A 24,359-nucleotide genomic window follows, 5' to 3' on the forward strand; every position below is an offset into this window, starting at 1 on the left:
ACAGGTCTGTCAGCATCTGTTCCACGTTTATCCATCCACACCTGTGTCCCTTCAGTGAAGTCTCAGACCTAAACCCTGTGGTCATGAATAAAACTGTTCAAGACTTTTCATCCCATTTGTCACTTCATCTGAAACAAAAGGGAATGTCCTTGTTTTGCTGTTGGGTTGGAAGAAGAGGTAACTGTGTCCTCCTTTATTTTGACTTGTTTTGGAAGTGCAGGAGCAGAGGAACTCTTTCCTTGCCCTAAAACCTCTTAATGGTAACAGGAGAAATGGTCTCAAGTCTTGCACTCAGCTTTACCAACCAAAAACTCAACCCAAAATGTGCCTTACAGCACCTGCATGCCTAAGGGGTGGCCCTAGCACTGTTCCAGGCATGTAATATGCTGGCATATTACATGTTCCTGCATGGGTTTGGCAGCATGTGTTCCAAGAGAGACTTGAGGATGAGTGTACGTGGAGTGACTCTGGTCCCCAGGAGAGCTCTGTCCCTCAGTACAAAGGCTCCAGTTCCCTCTGGTCACTGTCTGCTTGTCTAGACAGAGCAGAACAGCCTTGCCAGAGAAGTGCAAGAAGCACACAGGGAAGCATCCTTCTGTCTCACCCAGGTGTCTGGGAGGAAGGAGAGCCATGTGTGACCTTCTCACTTCTCCTGCCTGGGGCTGGGATGAAGGTATTGAGCCTCCTGTCCTGGTGGCTGCAGCCAAAGTGTGCTGCTGCCCCAGCTTTGGCCATTAGCTGAGTGGGCAGTTGGGACAGGAGGGTCACCAGCTCCTGGGTGGTGCTCTTTGAGTAGCTGGGAAGCCAGGAAAGGCTGGAGAGCTCATGTGGCTGAATGCTGCAAGGACCATGTCCTGCCCACAGCCTTCCTCCCAGGGCCGTGATGAAATGGATGTTCACCTGCAGTCCTCCCTGGTGCCGTCCGCATCCCTGGTGAGCATGGCACCCAAACCACCAGCCCAAGCCAATTCCACAACCAAAACCAGCCTGGGCATCACCAGATAGTCCACTTAGTGACTTGACCAAACAATTCCCTCTGTTGTTCTTTTGCCTTTTATCCCTTGCAGAGGAACCAAGGGCAAGGACATCAACACGATCAAGTCCCTGCGAGTCCTGCGGGTCCTGAGACCGCTGAAGACCATTAAAAGGCTGCCAAAGCTAAAGGTTAGTGAGCAACCACAAACCTCCCCTCCTCTGGCAGTGTTGCAGCTGAGCTGAGTTGGGAGCTGAATGGACTCAACTTCATCCAAGTTATTTCTGGGCCATGTTATTTTTGGTGCAATTAATCTCTTTGGCAGAGGCCCTAAAAATAGCTGTGCAGATGTTGAGCAAATGTCAACCGCTCCTTTCTCTTGCCACTGCTGTGTGCAGTGTTATGGAGTGGCTGTGGGTCCCTGTTCACATCCAGCTGCTAAAAGAGCTGAAAAAGGAGGGGGAAAGAGAGGATATGGGGGGGGGGGAAATGGAAATAAATTAGTTTACAGCAACTTTTTAGGGTCTCAGGGAGTGACAGGACTAGGGGGGGATGGAGTGAAGCTGGAGGTGGGGACAGTCAGGCATGAGATGCTCAAAGGGTGCAGCAGCTCTGCTGTGAGCACAGACTGAAAGAGTTGGGGCTGTGCAGGCTGGAGCAGAGGAGGTTCCCAGGGGACCTTCTTGTGGCTTGCCAGCATCTGGAGGGGGCTACAGAAAAGCTGGGGAGGGACTTTTGAGGGTGTGAGGGAGTGGCAGGAGTGGGGGGAATGGAGCAGAGCTGGAGGTGGGGAGAGTGAGGCTGGAGGTGAGGAGGAAGTTGTTGAGCAGGAGAGTGGTGAGAGGCTGGAATGGGTTGCCCTGGTTGAGGCCCCATGGCTGGAGGTGTTTGAGGCCAGGCTGGCTGAGGCTGTGTGCAGCCTGCTCTAGGGTAGGGTGTCCCTGGGCATGGCAGGGGGGTTGGGACTGGTTGCTCCTTGTGGTCCCTTCCAACCCTGACTGATTCTCTGATTCTAAGTGCGGTGCTCTTAGAAGTGATACAGGAGAAAGTAGTCTGGGGAGAGTCTGACTTTCCCTGGAGAGCACAAGATGAATATTGCAAGACTTTGTGTGCTGCCTGCCTAAAGAGAAATGTCATTCCCTGCATGAGGACTTGGAATCTGTTCCTCATTTCTATTAAGGAATATATAGAGCAGGGCTGTGGAGCACTGCACTTTCATCTCCAGAACGCTAACAGTCAAATCACCATCACAGCCTTTGGTTAACTCCCTCAAAAGAGCCTTTGAGAGAGAGAGAGGCAGAGATGGTAGAAAATGTAATCATTTCTGAGGTTTGGGCTGGCTCAAAGGCCTATTGTGGAACCACCTTCACGTGGGATCACTGCTTGCAGCCATCTCTTGTCTGTGAGAGCCGAGGGGAAAGGATGGATGCCGCTGGCACGCCGCTGGCACGCACGCAACCCCGGGGTCAGCTGTTAGAGAGCTTTGCTTTTGTCCTTACCTACTGCTCAGGCTGCAATAATGTTTGATTCCATCTCGATGGGATGCTGAGTTCAGCTCAAAACAAAGAGAGGAGGAAGAGTGATGTGCAGCAGGGTAGAAAATGCCCTTTGTTTGGTTAGCAGTTTGAGTCGGGCGGCTTTTAGGTCAGGGAATCAGCAGCAGCTGGGTCCTGCAGCAGGGACATCAACCACTTGTTCTCCATTCAATGTCTTTCTTCTTTCCAAGCCATTTTGCAGAGCAATTTTTTTTCCCCCCACTTCTAAAGAAGCATTCAGAAATCTTTGTGAAGCAGAACTCAACATTCAGATGGTTTGGCTTCAAAATTCAATTTGTTGTTTAATGGTTTGGGGGTTTGGGGTTTTTTTTTGCTGCTTTTCTTTCCTTTGGATGTGGTCTTGTGTGAAACAATCAACCATGTGAATAGGGTGATTAGAACCATGGAATCCATGGAGGGAGTTGGGTTGGAAGGGACCTTTCAAGCTCATCCAGTCCCACACCCCTGCAGCCAGCAGGGACAGCTGCAACTAGGGCAGGGTTGGGTTGCTCAGAGTCCCAAACAACCTCACCTGGAATGGTTCCAGGGGTGGAGTCCTGTGTACAGCTCTGGAGCCCCCAACAGAAGAAGGACATGGAACTGTTGGAGCCAGCCCAGAGGAGGCCACCAAGATGCTCAGAGGGCTGCAGCAGCTCTGCTCTGAGGACAAGCTGAGAGAGTTGGGGCTTTGTAGCCTGGAGAAGAGAAGGCTTGGAGGAGACCTTGGGGTGGCCTTGCAGTGTCTGAAGGTGGCTCCAGGAGGACTGGGGGAGGACTCTTGACAAGGTCTTGTGATGACAGGTCAAGGGACAATGGGTTTGAGCTGGCAGAGGGGAGATTTGAACTAGATGTGAGGAAAGGGTTCTTTGCAGTGAGGGTGGTGAGACACTGGCACAGGTTGAGGGTGGTGAGACACTGGCACAGGTTGCCCAGGGAGGTTGTGGAGCACAGAATCACCCAACCTCCCTGGGCAACCTGTGCCAGTGTCTCAGCACCCTTAACCTGTGCCAGTGTCTCCTCACCCTTAACCTGTGCCAGTGTCTCACTATCCTCACTGCAAAGAACTCTTTCCTAACATCTGGTTTGAATCTCCCCTCTGCCACTTCAAACCCATTCCTCTTCATCCTGTCATTCCCAGACCTTGTCACTAGTCCCTCCTCAGCCTTCCTGTAGGTCCCCTTCAGATACTGGAGGGTCACTTCAAGGTCTCCTTGAAGCCTTCTCTTCTCCAAGCTGAAGAGCCCCAACTCTTGTAGCATGTCCAGACCAAGTGCAACATCCTGCACCTGAATGGAGGCAATCCCAGGCACTGCAGTGTCTGCTTGAGAGCAGCCCTGAGGAAAGGGACTTGGGGGTGCTGGTGGATGAGAAGCTCAACATGAGCCAGCAGTGTGCACTTGGAACCCAGGGAGCCAATCAGAGCCTGGGTGCAGCAAGAGAAGTGTGGCCAGCAGGGTGAGGGAGGGAATTCTGCCCCTCTGCACTGCTCTGGTGTGACTCCACCTGGAGCACTGTGCCCAGTTCTGGAGCCCCTGGGACTCTTAAGAAGGATCTGGAAGTGCTGGAGTGTGTCCAGTGAAGGGCCATGAGGATGATCAGAGGGCTGGAGCTGCTCTGGAGACAGACTGAGAGAGCTGGGGGTGGTCAGTCTGGAGTAGAGGAGGCTCCCAGGTGACCTTCTTGTGGCCTTCCAATGTCTGTAGTGGGCTACAAGAAAGGAACATTTGAGGGTGTTGGGTAGTGCCAGGACTGGGGGGAATGGAGCCAAACTGGAGGAGGGCAGATTTAGATCAGGCATCAAGAAGATCTTTACCATGAGGGTGATGAGAGCCTGACACAGACTGCCCAAGGGAGGTGATGGAAGCCTCACTCCTGGTTGTGTTTAAGGCCAGGCTGGATGTGGCTCTGAACAGCCTGATCTAGTGCGAGGTGTCCCTGCCCATGGCAGGGGGGTTGGAACTGGCTGAACCCTTAAGATCCATTCCAGCCCTGACAGCTCTGTGATTCTGTGGGGAGACACTGGAACAGGCTGCCCAGGGAGGCTGTGGATGTCCCCTCCCTGAAGGTGATCAAGGCCAGGTTGGATAAGACTTTGAGGGCCCACGGCAGGGGGGTCAGAACTGAGTGATCTTTCAGGTCCCTTGCAAGCCAAACCATTCTATGGTTGCAATTACTCTCAGGTGTGCTTAGATGCCAGAGATGAAGCTGTTAGATGAACTCTTCTTTGCTTTCCACCCCTTCACCTTGCTCTCCTCCCTCCCCAGGCTGTCTTTGACTGTGTGGTGAACTCCCTGAAGAACGTCCTCAATATCCTCATCGTTTACATGCTCTTCATGTTCATTTTTGCTGTCATTGCTGTGCAGCTCTTCAAAGGCAGATTCTTCTACTGCACAGATGAGTCAAAGGAGCTGGAGAAGGACTGCAGGTATGGCTGGCTGGGAGGGGTGTGTTGGGCAGCAGCCTTGTTTTGCTTGGGTAGCAGCAGCTCCCTTGTGCGTCCCCAAGGTGCACCAGGCAGGTGCCTGCTGAGCTTGAGGAGGCTCCTGGAAGAAGCTTCAGCACAGTTACCCTAGAGGAGGACTTTGCTCTTTGGCATTTTAATTCCTGGCTCTGACCTAGCTCTGACCAAGAGGGGAGTGGACTCCTTTTCCCAGGGAGGTGTGATTTTAAGGCAAGGAGTTTTTTGAAGGGGTGGCGAGGCTCATCTTTCTTGACAGGACAAGAGGAAATGGCCTCAAGTTGCACCAGGGGAGGTTTAGGTTGGACATCAGGAACAATTTCTTCCCCCAGAGGGTTGTCAGGTCCTGGACCACACTGCCCAGGGCAGTGGTGGAGTCCCCATCCCTGGAGGTGTTTCAATGCTGTGTGGATGTGGTGCTGAGGGGCATGGATTAGTGGTGACCTGGTGGTGCTGGGTTAGTGGTGGGACTTGATAACCTTAAAGGTCTCTTCCAGCCAAAAGGATGCTATGACCCTACCTGCTGCCTTAGTTCTTAGGGCTTGGATGAATTAGAAAAGCCATCCTGGACAAGCAATCAGAAGTGAGCTGCTAGGAAGATGAAGAGCTCCTGATCAGCTAGGAAAGAGGTCACTCAACCAAGCCCCATCATGCTTTGTCCTTTGCAGTAGGCTGCCAAGGTGCTTTGCTCACCACAGCACTCATCTGCCTCACCTCCCCTTTTCTTGGTGAGCAAACCACATCCTCAGCACCATCCAGGTCTGCTTGGGTCACCTCTCTCCTGCTACCTCACAAACACGGCATGGCCCTGCTGGGACCATGTGCAGGCAGCCCCCATGGTGCTGTTGCTGCTCTTCTTCCATGCAGCAATGCAGATCCACTGGAGAAGGAAATGTGGAGTTACAGGGAGGTGCAGGCTGGAGGGAACTCTCCAGAAGCCAGGTCCCTTGGCCCCTCAAAGCAGAACCCATTTAGGAGTTAGATCCAGCCCTGAAGTAGGAGCCAGAAACTCTTCTCTAGAACCACAGAACTGTTGAAGTGGAAAGAGACCTTTGAGCTCATCAAGTCCAGTCTCTCACTCAGAACTCACAACCCTGCCACTGCCACTAACCCACATCCCTCAGCACCACTAACCCGCATCCCTCAGCACCACTAACCCGCATCCTTCAGCACCACTAACCCACATCCCTCAGCACCACTAACCCACATCCCTCAGCACCACTAACCCGCATCCCTCAGCACCACTAACCCGCATCCTTCAGCACCACTAACCCACATCCCTCAGCACCACTAACCCACATCCCTCAGCACCACTAACCCACATCCCTCAGCACCACTAACCCGCATCCCTCAGCACCACTAACCCGCATCCCTCAGCACCACTAACCCACATCCCTCAGCACCACTAACCCGCATCCCTCAGCACCACTAACCCACATCCCTCAGCACCACTAACCCACATCCCTCAGCACCACTAAACCACATCCCTCAGCACCACTAACCCGCATCCTTCAGCACCACTAACCCACATCCCTCAGCACCACTAACCCACATCCCTCAGCACCACTAACCCACATCCCTCAGCACCACTAAACCGCATCCCTCAGCACCACTAAACCGCATCCCTCAGCACCACTAACCCACATCCCTCAGCACCACTAACCCACATCCCTCAGCACCACTAAACCACATCCCTCAGCACCACTAAACCGCATCCCTCAGCACCACTGAACCACATCCCTCAGCACCACTAACCCGCATCCCTCAGCACCACTAAACCGCATCCCTCAGCACCACATCCCTCAGGCCTTTAATTCCCTCCAGGGATGGTGACTCCACCACCTCCCTGGGCAGCCTGTGCCAGTGCCTGGCAACCCTTTCTGGGATGAAGTCTTTCCTAATATCCAACTTGAACCTCTCTTGGCACAACTTGAGGCTGTTTCCTCTTGTCCTGTCACTTGTTGCATGTGAGAAGAGGCCAAGTCCCATCTCACTCCAACCTCCTCTGAGGTAGTTGTGGAGGGTGATGAAATCTTCCCTCAGCCTCCTCTTCTGAAGACAACCCCCAGTTCCCTCAGCAGTTCCTCCTAAGGCTTGTGTGTCCCAAGCCCTTCACCAGCTCAGTTGCTCATTTTTAGACCTGCTCCAGTACCTCAATGTCCTCCCTGCAGTGAGCAGCACAGATTGCTGTGGGCTCAGCCAATTCAGGAGCCAGTGGACTGTTAATTGCTGGCTTTGCCTAATGGGTGCATGCCCTAATTACAAACTCTTTCCTTTCTAGAGCACAGATCCAGTTCCTGTGGCTCCAAATGACTCCAAAAAGTGGCCTGTCACAAACCTCTCTCTTTATCTGCCTTTCACACAGTGCTCAGTCAGACTTTCCTCCTGGGACCTCTCGGTGCTCCTCAGTGAGTCACACAGAGTGGCTGCTTAGGTGGAATTCTTTCACTGGCTCTCAATCTTTGCCTTTACTCTTTTCTCCCTAGGGGTCAGTACCTTGATTATGAAAAAGATGAGGTGGAAGCACAGCCCAGGGAATGGAAAAAGTATGAGTTCCACTATGACAACGTGCTCTGGGCTCTGCTCACGCTCTTCACCGTCTCCACGGGCGAAGGGTGGCCAACGTGAGTAGCTGAGGCTGGCAGGGTCACTGGTCACAGAGGTAATGGCAGCTTCCCACAGCTCTGAGGGACACCTAACTGGCAGGTGACCTGTGAAATAAGAATGGGCTTTTGCCAGCTCAGCTTTTACTTTCCCTTATGTGAGCATGGAGTGACTGAGCGGGAAGGGCTCTGGGTTTTTCCCGCTGCTCTCCTGGGGATGCTTGGGCAGTTTTGGGTACTGCCTGCTCCAGGCTTTGGGGCTTGCATGCCTCTCTCAGATGGAAAATTGACACTGGGGATGTAAGAAAATGAGGGGAAAGAAGCAGTGTGACCTATGCTGAAAGTATGCCAGTCCCCAGGCGATGTTTACTGTTCAGCACATGACTTTATTTTGGCACACTTCCCTGCTGGGGCACCTGGAGTGCAAGTCAAGGGCAAGGCTCCTCCCTGGCAGGCCTTCCCTCTCCTCCACCTTCAGCTAGTTCAGAAAACAAAGGACAAAACATACAGCATCAGCCTCCCTTCCCCAGTCCCTCACTGTGTCTCCTTCCCCTATTCGGAGATCATCACCACCCTCCTTCTCCCACCCTTCCTGCCTGCCTGTTGGCCAGAGAAGAGAAGCCAGATCTAACTGCATCCCCCCACCCCTTGGCCAAGGGGATCAGTGGATCTGCACTGATGTCTGCAGAGTGGTGAAAGGTTTCCCTGACAATATCCTCAAGGAAAACTTCTTCCCAGCCATAGGGATGGGAGCAAGTTTGACCTGAGCATATGTGGCAAACCTGAGTGAAGGGCAGCAGGTGACTCTCAAAGCTGCCCTTGGTGCTTCACACTGCTTTCAGTGACTTTTCTTCTCTCTTTGCCCTTGCTTGCAGCGTGCTGAAGCACTCAGTGGATGCCACCTACGAGGAACAGGGTCCCAGCCCTGGCTACCGAATGGAAATGTCTATCTTTTACGTGGTCTATTTTGTTGTCTTCCCTTTTTTCTTTGTCAACATCTTTGTGGCTTTAATCATCATCACCTTCCAAGAGCAAGGAGATAAAGTGATGTCAGAGTGCAGCCTGGAGAAGAACGAGGTACCTGTGCCTTCTGAATCTGGGCTTAGCACCCTGGGGGCTCAACCTCACGCTGGTAGAAGCCTTCTCCTCGTCCCTCCTGTGCCACATGGGGCTTAGAGCAGTCATTACTGATGGATGTGGTGTGGAGAGCAAGCAAGTGGCAGAGTTCTTCAGCTTTGCCTTCTCCTCATCCCTCCTGTGCCACATGGGGCTTAGAGTAGTCATTACTGAGGGATGTGGTGTGGAGAGCAAGCAAGTGGTAGAGTTCTTCAGCTTTGCCTTCTCCTCATCCCTCCTGTGCCACATGGGGCTTAGAGCAGTCATTACTGATGGATGTGGTGTGGAGAGCAAGCAAGTGGTAGAGTTCTTCAGCTTTGCCTTCTCCTCATCCCTCCTGTGCCACATGGGGCTTAGAGCAGTCATTACTGATGGATGTGGTGTGGAGAGCAAGCAAGTGGCAGAGTTCTTCAGCTTTGCCTTCTCCCCATCCCTCCTGTGCCACATGGGGCTTAGGGCAGTCATTACTGATGGGTGTGGTGTGGAGAGCAAGCAAGTGGCAGAGTTCTTCAGCTTTGCCTTCTCCCCATCCCTCCTGTGCCACATGAGGCTTAGGGCAGTCATTACTGATGGGTGTGGTGTGGAGAACAAGCAAGTGGCAGAGTTCTTCATCTTTGCCTTCTCCTCATCCCCTCCTGTGCCACATGAGGCTTAGAGTAGTCATAGGGAGTGTGGTGTGGAGAGCAAGCAAGTGGCAGAGTTCTTCAGCTTTGCCTTCTCCTCATCCCTCCTGTGCCATATGAGGCTTAGAGTAGTCATAGGGAGTGTGGTGTGGAGAGCAAGCAAGTGGCAGAGTTCTTCAGCTTTGTCTTCTCCCCATCCCTCCTGTGCCACATAGGGCTTAGGGCAGTCATTAGTGAGGGATGTGGTGTGGAGAGCAAGCAAGTGGCAGAGTTCTTCAGCTTTGCCTTCTCCCCATCCCTCCTGTGCCACATGAGGCTTAGAGCAGTCATTACTGATGGGTGTGGTGTGGAGAGCAAGCAAGTGGCAGAGTTCTTCAGCTTATGCATGGAAACAAACCCAGGGAAAGCCCCCAAGTGCTGCTGCTAAGTGCTGTCACAGGTCCCCCACAGAGCACAGCTCCCCCTCAGAGTGGAGTTAGGCTTCCAAGTTAGCTCTAGCATGGAGGTGTGAAAGGAGACAGAAATCTGTTCACCTTTTAGAGGCCACTCCTCAGAAACCAAACTTGAGCCACAACTGCTGTGGCTTCCCAAATGAACACTTTTCTCAGCAGGCTGCTTTGGTGCCTGGCTGAGATGATGTCCTCCTGGCAGCAGCCAGAAGTAGCTGTCTTGGGAAGAGTGGGAGATGGTTTGGGTGTTCCCTGCCTTGCCCCCACTTAAGAAAATCACCCAGACTAAACTCAGCCCAGCTGGGAATTGAAGGCTGAAGCTTTCTCTGTACAGCTGAGCACAATATCCAAGCAGAGATTTGCAATGCCTACAGCTATGGACAGGCATAAACAAGGTAAAAAGCAATAGAGAAACACAGCAGCCCTCCCAGAAACCAGAGTGCCCAGGAGGGGCTCCCAACCACCCTTCCACCTCCTTCCCACCCCTCTACCTTACCCCATTCTTTGCCTTACATTCAAGGTGAGTTTGGAGGATCAGCCAGGGGGGTTAGGAAGCAAATGGATTAGTCAGGCAGCAAGAGAGAGAGAAATGCAGCCCAAAGCCAGAGACTCTGTGTTATCTGTGTTTGTGTTCTTGTTCTTATCCATCTCAGCAAGCCTAGGAGTGCAGCAGCCATTACCTTGGTTTCCTTTTGACAGCCTAGCATCTAATTCTTCTCACCAAAATATGCCAGCTAGGCTCAAACCAGCACAGACTGTTAAGACCAGGGTGATCAGCTATGAGGCTTTTCTTTACTGCCCTAGCAAGGGTCATCATTTCCAGCCTCAGGAACCTCCTGAGCTGCACCTGGGTTTTCTTCCCTTAGTGGCATCTCTGTATCTCTCTTCTGTGGTCCTATCCAGTTCCCTTCTCAACCCACACAGCTCTTTAGCATCCACAACACCTTTCACCTGGGCTCCCCCCAGCCTCAGTGACCTGTTGTGGCCAGAACCATCTCTTTTCATTCGTTTTGAAACTAGAACCTGAGCTGTGATGAAAAGAGATGACTTGGAAGGCAGCTCTTAATTAGTGCCTTGTTTGTCTCTTATCAACAAGAAGTCCAAAATAAAGCAGGCTCTTTAGGGATGCTTTATCCATCTTAGCTCTCAGCTGAGCAGAGAATAGTTTACCTCTGATTTAAGGCTTGGAATCTAAATCCAAGCTGAGAAAACACTCCAGAATCAAAGCTTTTTGTTGGTAGAAATCAGTTTGCAAAGCAGGTTTATACTCACAGGAATGTGAACAGAGATAAGCAGCAGAGGATGTGTGGGGGGGGAGGGTGTAGGGGTTGAGAGCTGTGATGGTTTGGGTGTTCCCTGCCTCCCTCACACTTTGGAAATCACCCAGACTAGACTCAGCCAGCTCTGGAAATTGAGTGGAGCTTTATATTGACAGCTTAGCACAAGGTACAGGCAGATATTTACAGTATATATACAGACATAGACAAGTTAAAAGGTGATACAGAAACACAGCAGCCCTCCCAGAAACCTGAGTCCCCAGGAGAGGCTCCCAACCACCCTTCTACCTTCTCCCACCCCTCTCTACCTTATGCCCAAGGAAGATTGGAGGGTCAGCCAGGAGGGTTAGGAAGCAGGTGGATTAGTCACACAGACAGCAGGTTGGGTTAGAGAGAGGAGAGAGAGATGCAGCTCAAAGCCCAGACAACATCTGTGTTAGCTTCTTGTTCTTATACATCTCAGCAAGCCTATGAGTGAAGCAGACATCACCATGGGTTCCCTTTCACAGCCTGTAATCTAACTCTTCTCACCAAAGCATTCTAGCTAGCTTCAAACTAGCACAATCCACCCCTGTCTGCTTCACTCAGAGCGTTGCTGAGTACTGTCCTGCTAATCTAAACCAATACCTACACTAATGAATGTTACAAGTTCAGGTCACACTTCATTCCAGCCACCTCAGATGTAGGTGATTCAGAAGCTCAGCAAACAGCAGTTTGTCTCCTCACAGCTGAGATGAGAACAGGGACTCCCAGGTGCCATTGGCTTCGTGCTCATGTGCTGTAGATTCTCTCCTAGGTGCTGTCTTGTTGGATGCTGATAGTACCTAGAACAGAACCTCCTATCAGCTTGTGTTGCACAAGAGCTCACCCAGCTGGGTAGTTGGTTGATTTGGTTTCTTTCACATGTTATGAAGTGTCATGAGCTGGGTGGGGGTTTTGCTGGGTGAAAGAACTCACCTGGGTTTCACAGCACCTTTCTTTAGACCCACAAAGGGCATCCTGAAACACAAAGCCAGCCTCTTGGGGCACACAGGTAACATCTCTGTCAAAAGAGATCTTTAGACACACAGATAAGGGCTTTAGACACACAAAGAGCATCTTTAGACACACAGGTAAGGTCTCTGAGCACAGATAAGGTCTCTAAACACACAAAGAGCATCTTCAGACACACAGGTAAGGTCTCTGAGCACAGATAAGGGCTTTAAACACACAAAGAGCATCTTTAGACACACAGGTAATGTCTCTGAGCCCAGATAAGGTCTTTAAACACACAAAGAGCATCCTTAGCCGCACAGGTAACGTCTTTGAGCACAGATAAGGTCTTTAGACACACAAAGAGCATCTTCAGACACACAGGTAAGGTGTCTGAGCACAGATAAGGTCTTTAAACTCTGAGATAAGGTCTTTAAACTCCAAGATAAGGTCTTTAAACACACAAAGAGCATCCTTAGTCACACAGGTAAGGTCTCTGAGCACAGATAAGGTCTTTAAACACACAAAGAGCATCCTTAGTCACACAGGTAAGGTCTCTGAGCACAGATAAGGGCTTTAAACACACAAAGAGCATCTTTAGACACACAGGTAATGTCTCTGAGCCCAGATAAGGTCTTTAAACACACAAAGAGCATCCTTAGTCACACAGGTAACATCTCTGAGCACAGATAAGGTCTTTAAACACACAAATAAGGTCTTTAAACACACAAAGAGCATCCTTAGTCACACAGGTAACATCTCTGAGCACAGATAAGGTCTTTAAACACACAAAGAGCATCTTTAGACACACAGGTAACATCTTTGAGCACATATAAGGTCTTTAAACACACAAAGAGCATCCTTAGACACACAGGTAATGTCTCTGAGCACAGATAAGGTCTTTAAACACACAAATAACATCCTTAGACACACAGGTAAGGTCTCTGAGCACAGATAAGGTCTTTAAACTCTGAGATAAGGTCTTTAAACTCCAAGATAAGGTCTTTAAACACACAAAGAGCATCTTCAGACACACAGGTAAGGTGTCTGAGCACAGATAAGGGCTTTAAACACACAAAGAGCATCCTTAGTCACACAGGTAACCTCTTTGAGCACAGATAAGGTCTTTAAACTCTGAGATAAGGTCTTTAAACTCCAAGATAAGGTCTTTAAACACACAAAGAGCATCCTTAGTCACACAGGTAAGGTCTCTGAGCACAGATAAGGTCCTTAGACTCACAAAGAGCATCTTTAGACACACAGGTAAGGTGTCTGAACACAGATAAGGTCTTTAAACTCCGAGATAAGGTCTTTAAACTCCAAGATAAGGTCTTTAAACACACAAAGAGCATCCTTAGTCACACAGGTAACATCTCTGAGCACAGATAAGGTCTTTAAACACACAAATAAGGTCTTTAAACACACAAATAACATCCTTAGACACACAGGTAAGGTCTCTGAGCACAGATAAGGGCTTTAAACACACAAAGAGCATTCTTAGTCACACAGGTAACATCTCTGAGGAGGAGTAACATCTTTAAACACACAGATAAGGTCTTTAAACACACAAAGAACATCCTTAGACACCCAGGTAACATCTCTGAGGAGGAGTAACATCTTTAAACACACAGATAAGGTCTTTAAACACACAAAGAGCATCCTTAGACACACAGGTAATATCTCTGAGCACGAGTAACATCTTTAAACACACAGATAAGGTCTTTAAACACATAAAGAACATCCTTAGACACACAGGTAATATCTCTGAGCACCAGTAACATCGTTAAACCCACCAATAGTACCTTTAAACATGCAAGTGACATCTCTGAGCACCAGTAACGTCTTTAAACACACAAATCACAGGGTTCCAGGATGTCAGGGATGGAAGAGACCCAAAGAGAACATCTACTTCAACCCCCCTGCCACAGCAGGATCATACAGTCTAGCTCAGGGCACACAGGAGCACATCCAGACAGGCTGTGAGATGCCCCAGAGAAGGAGACTCCACAGCCTCTCTGCGCAGCCTGTGGCAGTGCTCTGGGACCCTTCCAGGCAAGAAGTTCCCCCTTGTGTTGAGCTGGAACCTCCTGTGCTGCAGCTTCCATCCATTGCTGCTTGTCCTATCCCAGGGAGCAGGTGAGCAGAGCAGCTTTGACCACGCAGAGCCTTTTTAAGCACACAGCTAACATCTTTAAACACACAGAAGAGCTTTACCAATCCCCTATCTCCTACAAGGGGAAATCACAGAGCAGTTTCCAAAGTCAGCCCTTGGATGTATAGCTCCTTCCCTAAGTGGGAAGGGATCAGAAGCTCCTGGGAGCTGGGCTGGGAAGCTGTCTCCTAGGATTGCAGGGATCTGTAGGAGCCTTGTGGGGGTTTGTTTCCATAAGCATCCCAAAGCGCTCACAGTTTGGGGATCCTGTGCTGCCTTTCCCAGCCCTCAGATTGGGTGTGAGAAACACATAGAAACACCACCCTCCTCTGAAGGCTCTGCTTGCTCTCCCAACAGCATCCCAAGTGCCTGGCAGCCCTTTTGGTGTGTTCTTTTCATCCCATTTTTGTTTTGTAGAGGGCCTGCATAGACTTCGCCATAAGCGCCAAGCCTCTGACCCGCTACATGCCTCAGAACAAGCAATCCTTCCAGTACAAGATGTGGAAGTTTGTGGTGTCCCCTCCCTTTGAGTACTTCATCATGGTCATGATTGCTCTCAACACCATTGTCCTCATGATGAAGGTCAGTAGGTTGTTGCTGAATCCAGGCTGGGTTGGGTTAGCCAATGCGGTGTGTGCTGGAGAGGCTTCAACTCGAGAGCTGGGGGGGATCAGCAGGAGCCAGGGGTGCATGGAATGGGTTGGGTTGGAGTTGACCTCCAGAGATCATCTAGTGCAGCCACCTCTGCAGTGAGCAGGGGCATCCTCAGCTGGAGAGATTCCAACCTGAGAGCTGGGGGGGATCAGCAGGAGCCAGGGGTGCATGGAATGGGTTGGGTTGGAGTTGACCTCCAGAGATCATCTAGTGCAGCCACCTCTGCAGTGAGCAGGGGCATCCTGAGCTAGAGAGGTTCCAACCTGAGAGCTGGGGGGATCAGCAGGAGCCACAGTGTCATAAGGATGGCTTGGATTAGAAAGGATCTCCAAAGGCCATCTAATACCTCTGTAGTGAGCATCTACAGCTGGAGAGGCTCCAAACCAAGAGCTGGGGGAGATCATCAGGAGCCAGAGATGCATAGAATGGGTTGAGTTGGAGTTGACCTCCAGAGATCATCTAGGCCATGGGTTGAGTTGGAGTTGACCTCCAGAGATCATCTAGGCCATACCCCTCTGCAGTGAGCAGGGGCATCCTCAGCTGGAGAGGCTCCAACCTGAGAGCTGGGGGGGATCAGCAGGAACCACGGAGTCATAAGATGGTTTGGATTAGAAGAGATGTCCAAAGGTCATCTAATACCTCTGCAGTGAGCATCTACAGCTGGAGAGGCTCCAACCTGAGAGCTGAAGGGGATCAGCAGGAGCCAGAGAAGCATTGAGTGGTTTGGGTTGGAGTTGACCTCCAGAGATCATCTAATCCAACCCCCTCTGCAGTGAACAGGGGCATCCTCAGCTGGAGATGCTCCAACCTGAGAGCTGGGGGGGATCAGCAGGAGCTAGAGAAGCATAGAATGGTTTGGGTTGGAGTTGACCTCCAAAGATCATCTAATCCAACCCCCTCTGCAGTGAGCAGGGGCATCCTCATCTGGAGAGGTTCCAACCTGAGAGCTGGGGGGATCAGCAGGAGCCACAGTGTCATAAAGATGGTTTGGATTAGAAGGGATGTCCAAAGGCCATCTAATACTCCTGCAGTGAGCATCTACAGCTGGAGAGGCTCCAACCCAAGAGCTGGGGGAATCATCAGGAGCCAGAGAAGCATTGAGTGGTTTGGGTTGGAGTTGACCTCCAGAGATCATCTAATCCAACCCCCTCTGCAGTGAGCAGGGGCATCCTCATCTGGAGAGGTTCCAACCTGAGAGCTGGGGGGGATCAGCAGGAGCCACAGTGTCATAAGGATGGTTTGGATTAGAAGGGATCTCCAAAGGCCATCTAATACCCCTGCAGTGAGATCTACAGCTGGAGAGGCTCCAACCCAAGAGCTGAAGGGGATCAGCAGGAACCAGAGAAGCATAGAATGGGTTGAGTTGGAGTTGACCTCCAGAGATCATCTAATCCAACCCCCTCTGCAGTGAGCAGGGGCATCCTCAGCTGGAGAGACTCCAACCTGAGAGCTGGGGGGATCAGCAGGAGCCACAGCCATAGAATGGTTTGGATTAGAAGGGATCTCCAAAGGTCATCTGGTCCCTCTGCAATGAGCAGGAGCATCCTCAGCTAGATCAGTTTCCCAGAGCCATCTCCGCCTCTCACCTGCCTGATGTTTGTTTTTAGAAGCCTTGTGGGATTCCTTCAGTCCCCAGAGGGAGGTGGTTTAGTCATGATGGAAATACTGCTCATGGGATTCCCCATGCAGAGCTGATTTGGTTCACAGCCCCTTCAGCCTCTGGGCAATGGGACAGGAAGTGGGCTCTGAAAGTCTGGAGCTCCTAGTTCAGCCTGGGCATCCTTCTGCTGAGCAGAGTTACTGCTTGGGACTGCTAACATCCTGCCACTAATGCAGCAGTGTCAAGCTTCTGGGACCTAATCATCAGTGTCTAAGACAAGCAGGTGGATAGATATTGTGGGTGATCTCCCCTCCTGTCCTTCACCTAGCCAGAGTACCTTCAGAGTCAAGTGGGTCACCCTACTCTTTGGGTCTGCTACAGTGAAATGCAGTTCTGCAGTGGTCCTCTGCTTTGAAAAGGTCCTTTCCTCCCTCCTGGTTCATGCTGTGCCTGCAGAGAGATGTACACCAGCCACAGCCTCCCTATCCTGGGCTTACCCCAAGCTACCCCCTGAAGACAGCACATAGACAATGCTGTGCTTCTGGAGTGGCATGAAGGACCACACTGTAAGGCCAAGTTTTGCTTAGGGCCACCTGGCACTAAGATGGGCAAGAGTCTTGCAGTCAGCAGAGTCAGCTGGGCAGGTTTTGATCTGTAAGTGATTACCTTCCAGTAACAGCCTTTCTCCCATCCTGTTTTAGTTCTATGATGCTCCAGAAGCATATGAAGAGATGTTGAAATGCCTGAACATTGTGTTTACATCCATGTTCTCAATGGAGTGTGTGCTGAAGATCATTGCCTTTGGGGTGCTGGTATGTGCCTTCCTTCTTCCAACTCTTGCCTCCCTGCTAGAGTCACAGCATGGTAGGGGTTGGGAGGGACCTCTAGAGAGCATTGAGTCCAACCCCTCTGCCACAGCAATGTCCCCTAAGGCAGGTCACACAGGAATGTGTCCAGGTGGGCTTCCAAAGTCTCCAAAGGAGACCTCTCTGGGGTCCAGCAGCCTCACAGTAAAGAAGCTTCTCCTCATGTTGAGGTAGAGCCTTGTATGTTCCAGCTTATATCTGGTTCTCCTTGTCCTGTCTCTGGGCACCACCAAAAGGAGCCTGACACCTGCATGCTGACAGCCACCCCTCAGATAGCTATAGACATCAATGAAGGCCCCTCTCAGCCTTCACCTCCCAGGCTGGACAGCCCCAGGTCTCACAGGAGAGGTGTCCAAGTCCCCAGCTCATCCTCCCAGGCTCCACTGGACTCTCTCCAGTAGTTCCTTGTCTCTCCTGAACTTGGAAGCCCCAAACTGGACACAGCATTCCAGGAGAGGTCTCACAAGGGCAGAGTAGAGGGGGAGGAGGATGTCCTGTGACCTGCTGGCCACTCTTTTCTCGATGGACTCCAGCATCTTGGCTGTAAGGACACATTGCTGGCCTGTGGCTAACTTACTGCTCAGTAGGACTGCAGGGTCCCTCTCCATGGAGCTGCCTTCCAGCAGGGCAACCTCTAGCAGCCCATACCGATGCTTCTGTGCTTCTCTTTCACGACCTGCATTTAAAACCAAGCAGAGAAAGAAAGAAAGGAAGGAAGGAGAAGTTGTGTTGTCGAAGGGAAATAACCTCTGGATCCTTCTGTGCCCCCTGTGTGGTTCTTTTGGCAGAATTATTTCCGGGATGCCTGGAATGTCTTTGACTTTGTCACAGTGTTGGGAAGTATTACTGATATTTTAGTAACAGAGATTGCGGTAAGTACCCCCAGCTCAACTGCCTTCCTTCCCCTGCAAAGCTCTTCCTTGTCAAGATATTGCTCCTTCTCCTCACCAGCCAGCCCTGGGATTCCTCCTGGATGATGTCCTGGGGTGACCTGGTAGCCCTGTTTGCACTAGCTCTGCTCTTTTTTGGTGGAGCTGGCCAGGGCTGTCTGCCCCAAAGACTTGCAGGGGCAAAGCTGTGATGAGAATGACAGCTCTGGTGACTCTGCCAGGGGGCAACAAAGCTCTCCTGCTCCTTCAGCTCTGCCCCTGAGCTGGGTCTGCCCATGAGTGGAAAAATTCTCTTGAATTTAATAGAGGGAGAAGATCCCAGGCTGCTGTTACAGAGAAACACAGGTTGGAAAAGGCCTCTGAAGTCATCCAGTCCCACACCAGTGTGGCCATTAAACCGTGTCCCCAAGCCTGAATGGGTTTGGAACACCTCCAGGGATGGGGACTCCTCCACCTCCCAGGGCAGCCTGCTCTTGCAGTGAAGAAACCATTCCTAATGTCCAGCCTGAACTCCTCTGCTGCACCTTAAGGTCATTTCCTCCTGGTTTATCACTGCTACCAAAGAGTGCCAAGTAATGCAAGGTGCTTTGCAGGGCACACACACATCTGGCCCCTGAAGCTCCTATCCAAGCTTGGTCACAGAGCAGAGTGGAGGCAATAGGAGTGAGAAAGGGAGAGGTGATAGGAACAGGAATCCAGCCAGAAACTCTTCACCCTGCACAGCCTGCACTGAGGGGACAGAATTAATTCCTGCTACCTCCACAAAAGCTTTGCAGGGTGACTATTAGAACAACTTTGGAGAACCATGAAGGTTGGAAAAGACCTCTGAGATCATCACCCAACCACTGTGACCACTAAACCATGTCCCCAAGTGCCATGGCCACAGGTTTCTTGAACACCTCCAGGGATGGGGACTCCTCCACCTCCCAGGGCAGCCTGCTCTTGCAGTGAAGAAACCATTCCTAATGTCCAGCCTGAACTCCTCTGCTGCACCTTAAGGCCATTTCCTCCTGGTTTATCACTGCTACCAAAGAGTGCCAAGTAGTGCAAGGTGCTTTGCAGGGCATGCACACATCTGGCCCCTGAAGCTCCTATCCAAGCTTGGTCACGGAGCAGAGTGGAGGCAAGAGGAGTGAGAAAGGGAGAGGTGATAGGAACAGGAATCCAGCCAGAAACTCTTCACCCTGCACAGCCTGCACTGAGGGGACAGAATGAATTCCTGCTACCTCCACAAAAGCTTTGTAGGAGGTGTTGAAGCCAAGCCTGGCTGAGGCACTTAGTGCCATGATCTGGTTGATGGATAGGGCTGGGTGCTAGGTTGGGCTGGCTGAGCTTGGAGCTCTCTTCCAACCTGGCTGATTCTATGATTCTATGATTATTAGAACAACTTTGGAGAGCCATTAAGGTTGGAAAAGACCTTTAAGATCATCACCCAACCACTGTGACCCATTCAACCATGTCCCCAAGTGCTATGGCCACAGGTTTCTTGAACACCTTCAGGGCTGGGTGCTAGGTTGGGCTGGCTGAGCTTGGAGATCTCTTCCAACCTGCCTGATTCTATGATTATTAGAACAACTTTGGAGAGCCATTAAGGTTGGAAAAGACCTTTAAGATCATCACCCAACCACTGTGACCCACTCAACCATGTCCCCAAGTGCTACAGCCACAGGTTTCTTGAACACCTCCAGGGCTGGGTGCTAGGTTGGACTGGATGAGCTTGGAGCTCTCTTCCAACCTGCTTGATTCTATGATTATTAGAACAACTTTGGAGAGCCATTAAGGTTGGAAAAGACCTTTAAGATCATCACCCAACCACTGTGACCCATTCAACCATGTCCCCAAGTGCTATGGCCACAGGTTTCTTGAACACCTTCAGGGCTGGGTGCTAGGTTGGACTGGATGAGCTTGGAGCTCTCTTCCAACCTGCTTGATTCTATGATTATTAGAACAACTTTGAAGAACCATTAAGGTTGGAAAAGACCTTTAAGATCATCACCCAACCACTGTGACCCACTCAACCATATCCCCAAGTTCTATGGCCACAGGTTTCTTAAACACCACCAGGGCTGGGTGCTAGGTTGGACTGGATGAGCTTGGAGCTCTCTTCCAACCTGCTTGATTCTATGGGGACTCCACCACCTCCCAGGTCAGCCTGTGCCAATGCAGGAAAGACATTTTTCCTCATTTCCAAGCTAACCCCCACCCTGGCACAAGCTGGGCAGCCCTACTTTGTCAACTGTCTCCCTGCAAACGAGTCCTGGAGATGACAGGAAGTTTGCCATTAAATTCCAGAGGGTTTTTCCATAAGGGCAGCAAATGTCTAACTCAGGCTTTGACAACCTGATGGTATCCAGGGTCTAAACTGCTCTTCTCCTCTCCCTGTGCATGTTTTAGCTGTTGATGCTCTCTCTCTACATGGTGAATTTGAACTTTACTGTACTTTTCCTTCTCAGTCTCTGGGATTTGCTTATAGATCTGTTTTGTGTGTGCTCAGAGCTGTGCTCCCAGGTTTCTTTACAGGACATTCAGCTGGTGGTGAAGGCCACTTTGCTGTTTCTAATGAAGCTGCATTGTTAATTAACCTCCTGGGGATAGAAAAACCACACAAAAGCCCCCAAGTTTTACTCCCCACACGAGTCATGTGCATTCAAGAGCTGGTGGATCCTCTCTCATAGACTGTGGACTGCCTTCTGTTTGCAGTGCAGGGCTTACAGCCAGGCTGAAGTTACTCTGACCAAACCCAAGGGCTGACCATCCCTTCTCTGAGTGCTCAGGGGATTCACTGTGCTGTGGGCAGGATGCTGGGTGCTTGCCTCCAGCCCTCTGCCATGGGGCACATCTTCTTGCCAGGCTCAGGCACCTCAAATTTTGCCTTGATTTGAAAGCTTGTTGAAACATTTGGAAGTCAGCCAGAAAGAGAACCTCATCCTCCTCTTCCACCCCTCCTTCAGCTGCTTTCCCTGGCAGGAAGCAGCACAGCCTGCTCCATGTGCTAAGGGAGCCTGTGGTCTCTGTGAGAGTCACAGAATCAGACTGGATGGAGTTGGAAGAGACCTTTCAAGGGGATCCAGTCCAACTCCCCTGCTGTCAGCAAGGGACATCTGCAGCTAGAGCAGGTTGCTCAGAGCCCCAGACAACCTTATCTGGAATGGTTCCAGGGATGGGACAGCTACCACCACTTTGTTCAGTCAGGGCCAGCATCTCATCACCTTCAGTGTCAAACATTTCCTCCTTCTCTCCATTCTGAATCTCCCCCTTTTAGTTCCAAACCATCACCCTTGGCCTGTCACAACAGATCCTGATAAAATCTCTGTCCTCAGCTTTCTGTGCAGCCCCTTGAAGTCCTGGAAGGGCCATCAGAAGGTCTCCCTGCAGCCTTCTCTTCTCCAGGCTGTACAACCCCCAGCTCTCCCAGCCTGGACACACAGCAGAGCCCTGCCAGCACTGCTGTGGCCTCCTCTGGTCCTGATCCAGCAGGTCCCTGTCTGTGCTGAGGACTCCAGAGCTGTCCCAGCACTGCAGGATGGGTCTCAGCAGAGCACAGCAGAGGAGATATTGATATCTCCTCCTTCAAGATAACGTCTCCTTCACAACATCAAGTCCACAGGCTCCTTATCAAATCCCTGCCCTCTACAGCCATCAGTGCTGCCCATCTCCTGCGTGGCAGGATCTCTGCTTTGTCAACAAGCCATTGCCTCTCCCTCCAGCTCCTTGGCAAGGATGTCTGGCACCTGGAGGACTGGCTGTGGACTGGTCAGGTTGGACTGTGATATGTCACTGAAATGGGGAAAGCCTCTGCAGATCTGAGGCTCTCTATGCCCACCTCCAGCTTCTTGGAAGCTGCAGCTGTCCCCTGGCACTGCTGGCCTACTCTGAAAGGTTAGGAGAGGCAGGCAGGATGCTTCCCCATCCTTCTCCTGATCTTTGGGCTGGAGAGTAAATGTTCTCCCAGATACCTTGTGTGAGCTGGCAGGAAGTGATGCAGCAGCCTGGGGAGTGCTGCAGTGATGCCATCACCCTCCCCCTCTGCAGCAGCTTCTCTGGCTTCCAGCATCAATGATAGCAACCCTTGGAGGATGCCTTTGCAGAGGAGTCTGTGTTACCTCTAAAACCAACCAGTGAAGTACAGTAGGGTTGAGCTGCCAGCACCTCTGCACTGGTCCATTACCCTCCCAGGTGCTAATGGAGAGAAGCTTTTGCTTCATGAGTAACTTCATTTGTTAAGTGAAGCCTTAAAGAGGATTTTCTGAGGCAGCTCAACAGCTTCCCTGGTTCTGTGGCCAACACGAAGCTGCTCACCAAGATGTCCTTAGTGCAAAAGTTGTACATCCCCCAGCTCCACTTTAGCCTCTGATCCTGATTCTCTGTCTGAGTCCATCCATCTCTTCAAGCTCTGCTCTCTCCAGATCTTCCTTTTCTGCAGCATTGCTCTAGAGCCATCACATCTCCCTTCCATATTTTCCTTAGCAGAGTGCCCAGAGGTCCTCCCCATCTTCTTGCTAGACTTGTTTTCTTCAAAGCTGCTTTCAGCCAGCTCCTCTCTGATGTCTCCAGCCCACTGCTGCACACTCATCCTTGTGGAATGGCTTCAGCAGCCACCCTGAGCCACACACATCCATCCTGCAGCCTCAGCCATGGACAAAGGCATCATGCAGAGCTTGCTGAGGCAGTGAGCTTAAAGTTGTGACAGTGATGTGCAGGTCTTGGGATCACTGCTTCATGACCTGAGTGGGAGTTAGCAATGAGACATCAGTGCTTGTATTTGAAACAGGTTTGGTACTGGGAACAAATCAGAGCAGCTTTCAGGATGTGGAACAGTTCATCCTGCTTCATCCAGTGGTATAAGGTGGAGGTGGCCTGGTACCAGGATCTCCACCACTGACATGAGCCTTCCTCCCACTCCTGTCCTGAGGGCAGCCTGTGGGATGTAGGGTGGAAAATGATCAGAAGGATCCAGCACTCTGCTCCAGTCCCATTTGGTTGGTTGCAACACCTTGATTCTGACCCACAGAACACCAGGGGAAGCTCAAGGAGTCCCCAAACTGCCTGGGAGTCCCCAGGAGTGTTTTGTTGCCTGGAAAGTGGCACAATGCTTGTGAGTTCTGGACAAGGCTTGTGTATCCTGGAGGAGTTACACTACAAATCATCTTTGTAATGTAGAACCTGCTATTTTGGTTGGTGCCACTCCATTTTAAGCCCCTTGAATCCTTCTGCTATTTGGAACCAACTGAATGAAAGGTAGCCAAGGGCTGACAAAGCCAAGGCTGTGGTGGTGAGGATGCTGTTTGCCCAGGGGAGCAAAGTGAGGACCTGTGAGTGCCTCACCTGCAGGGCACACAGATCAGGCCAGTGGCCTCAAGTCTTGAATCCCTCTGCCTCTGCCCAGCCACTCTCTGCCCTCTGTACTTCCAGGTAGGGCAAGGTCCTAGCTAAGGCTCCAGGTGAGCATCCACTCTGCACAAAGCTCCGCAGCTGATGCTGAACTCACTGCACCTCTGTCTTGGCTCTTGGCCGTGGGTGCAGCAGCTCCCAGCACTGTGTTACAGAGCTGACAATGCCCCAGGAGCAGATCTTTGCTCAGCACAGCTCAGAGCTGTGTCTCCCTCTTCTCCTTCCCCAGCTCTGCCAATGGGCAGCTGTGTGCATACCAGGGGGCAGCCCCCATTAGTCCTTCCCACTACACCCAACCCCCAGTTATTCCCCACTGACACAGCAGAGTTTCTCAAGAGGACAAACCCAGGTGAGAGCCACAAAACAAGCCCCACCAAGCAGCCTCCATCTCACCCCATGCCAGCCACCCTTGAAGCCCTCCACCTCCCTGTGGAGAGGGGGCACTTTCTGGGTAAGGCTTTGAGCTCAGGCTCACAAACAGCTGCAGCAGACCCATTTTTTTCCCCCCTCTCTCCATGGCTCAATTTCCCAGCTATGAGCTAAACCAACCTCCTCACCTGGGTGGTCACATCTTGAGAGGCTTGGCTTCCACCAGCCTTGCTGCCTTGGTACTTTTTAACCCCCTGACAAGTAAAGATAAAAGGAAATGTGTTGATTAATCACTTTCTTTTCATTTCCTAGTCATGTCATATGTAATTTACTTTGTGAATGCACTGAAATATTTATATCTATCTATGGGGTCTTTTTTTATCTTCCTAGGCAAAAAAATAACTCCCAAACCCAAACCAAACCCACCCATG

At 51.1% G+C, this 24,359-nt stretch overlaps 1 protein-coding gene across 16 annotated transcripts in view; it reads left to right on the plus strand.

Moving 5' to 3' along the window:
• CACNA1B (calcium voltage-gated channel subunit alpha1 B) overlaps positions 1–24,359 on the plus strand; it is a 482,132-nt gene that overhangs the window by 375,107 nt on the left and 82,666 nt on the right. For all 16 annotated transcript variants that reach the window (XM_064171600.1, XM_064171605.1, XM_064171604.1 and 13 more), the window contains 7 exons: positions 1,068–1,164; positions 4,773–4,933; positions 7,453–7,590; positions 8,445–8,646; positions 14,576–14,740; positions 17,114–17,224; positions 18,067–18,150. In XM_064171600.1, coding sequence (XP_064027670.1) covers positions 1,068–1,164; positions 4,773–4,933; positions 7,453–7,590; positions 8,445–8,646; positions 14,576–14,740; positions 17,114–17,224; positions 18,067–18,150 — 958 coding nt within the window. The remainder of the gene's footprint in view (positions 1–1,067; positions 1,165–4,772; positions 4,934–7,452; positions 7,591–8,444; positions 8,647–14,575; positions 14,741–17,113; positions 17,225–18,066; positions 18,151–24,359) is intronic.

The sequence above is a fragment of the Pogoniulus pusillus genome, chromosome 35 (assembly GCF_015220805.1).
Source record: "Pogoniulus pusillus isolate bPogPus1 chromosome 35, bPogPus1.pri, whole genome shotgun sequence".
Classification (NCBI taxonomy): Eukaryota; Metazoa; Chordata; class Aves; order Piciformes; family Lybiidae; genus Pogoniulus; species Pogoniulus pusillus.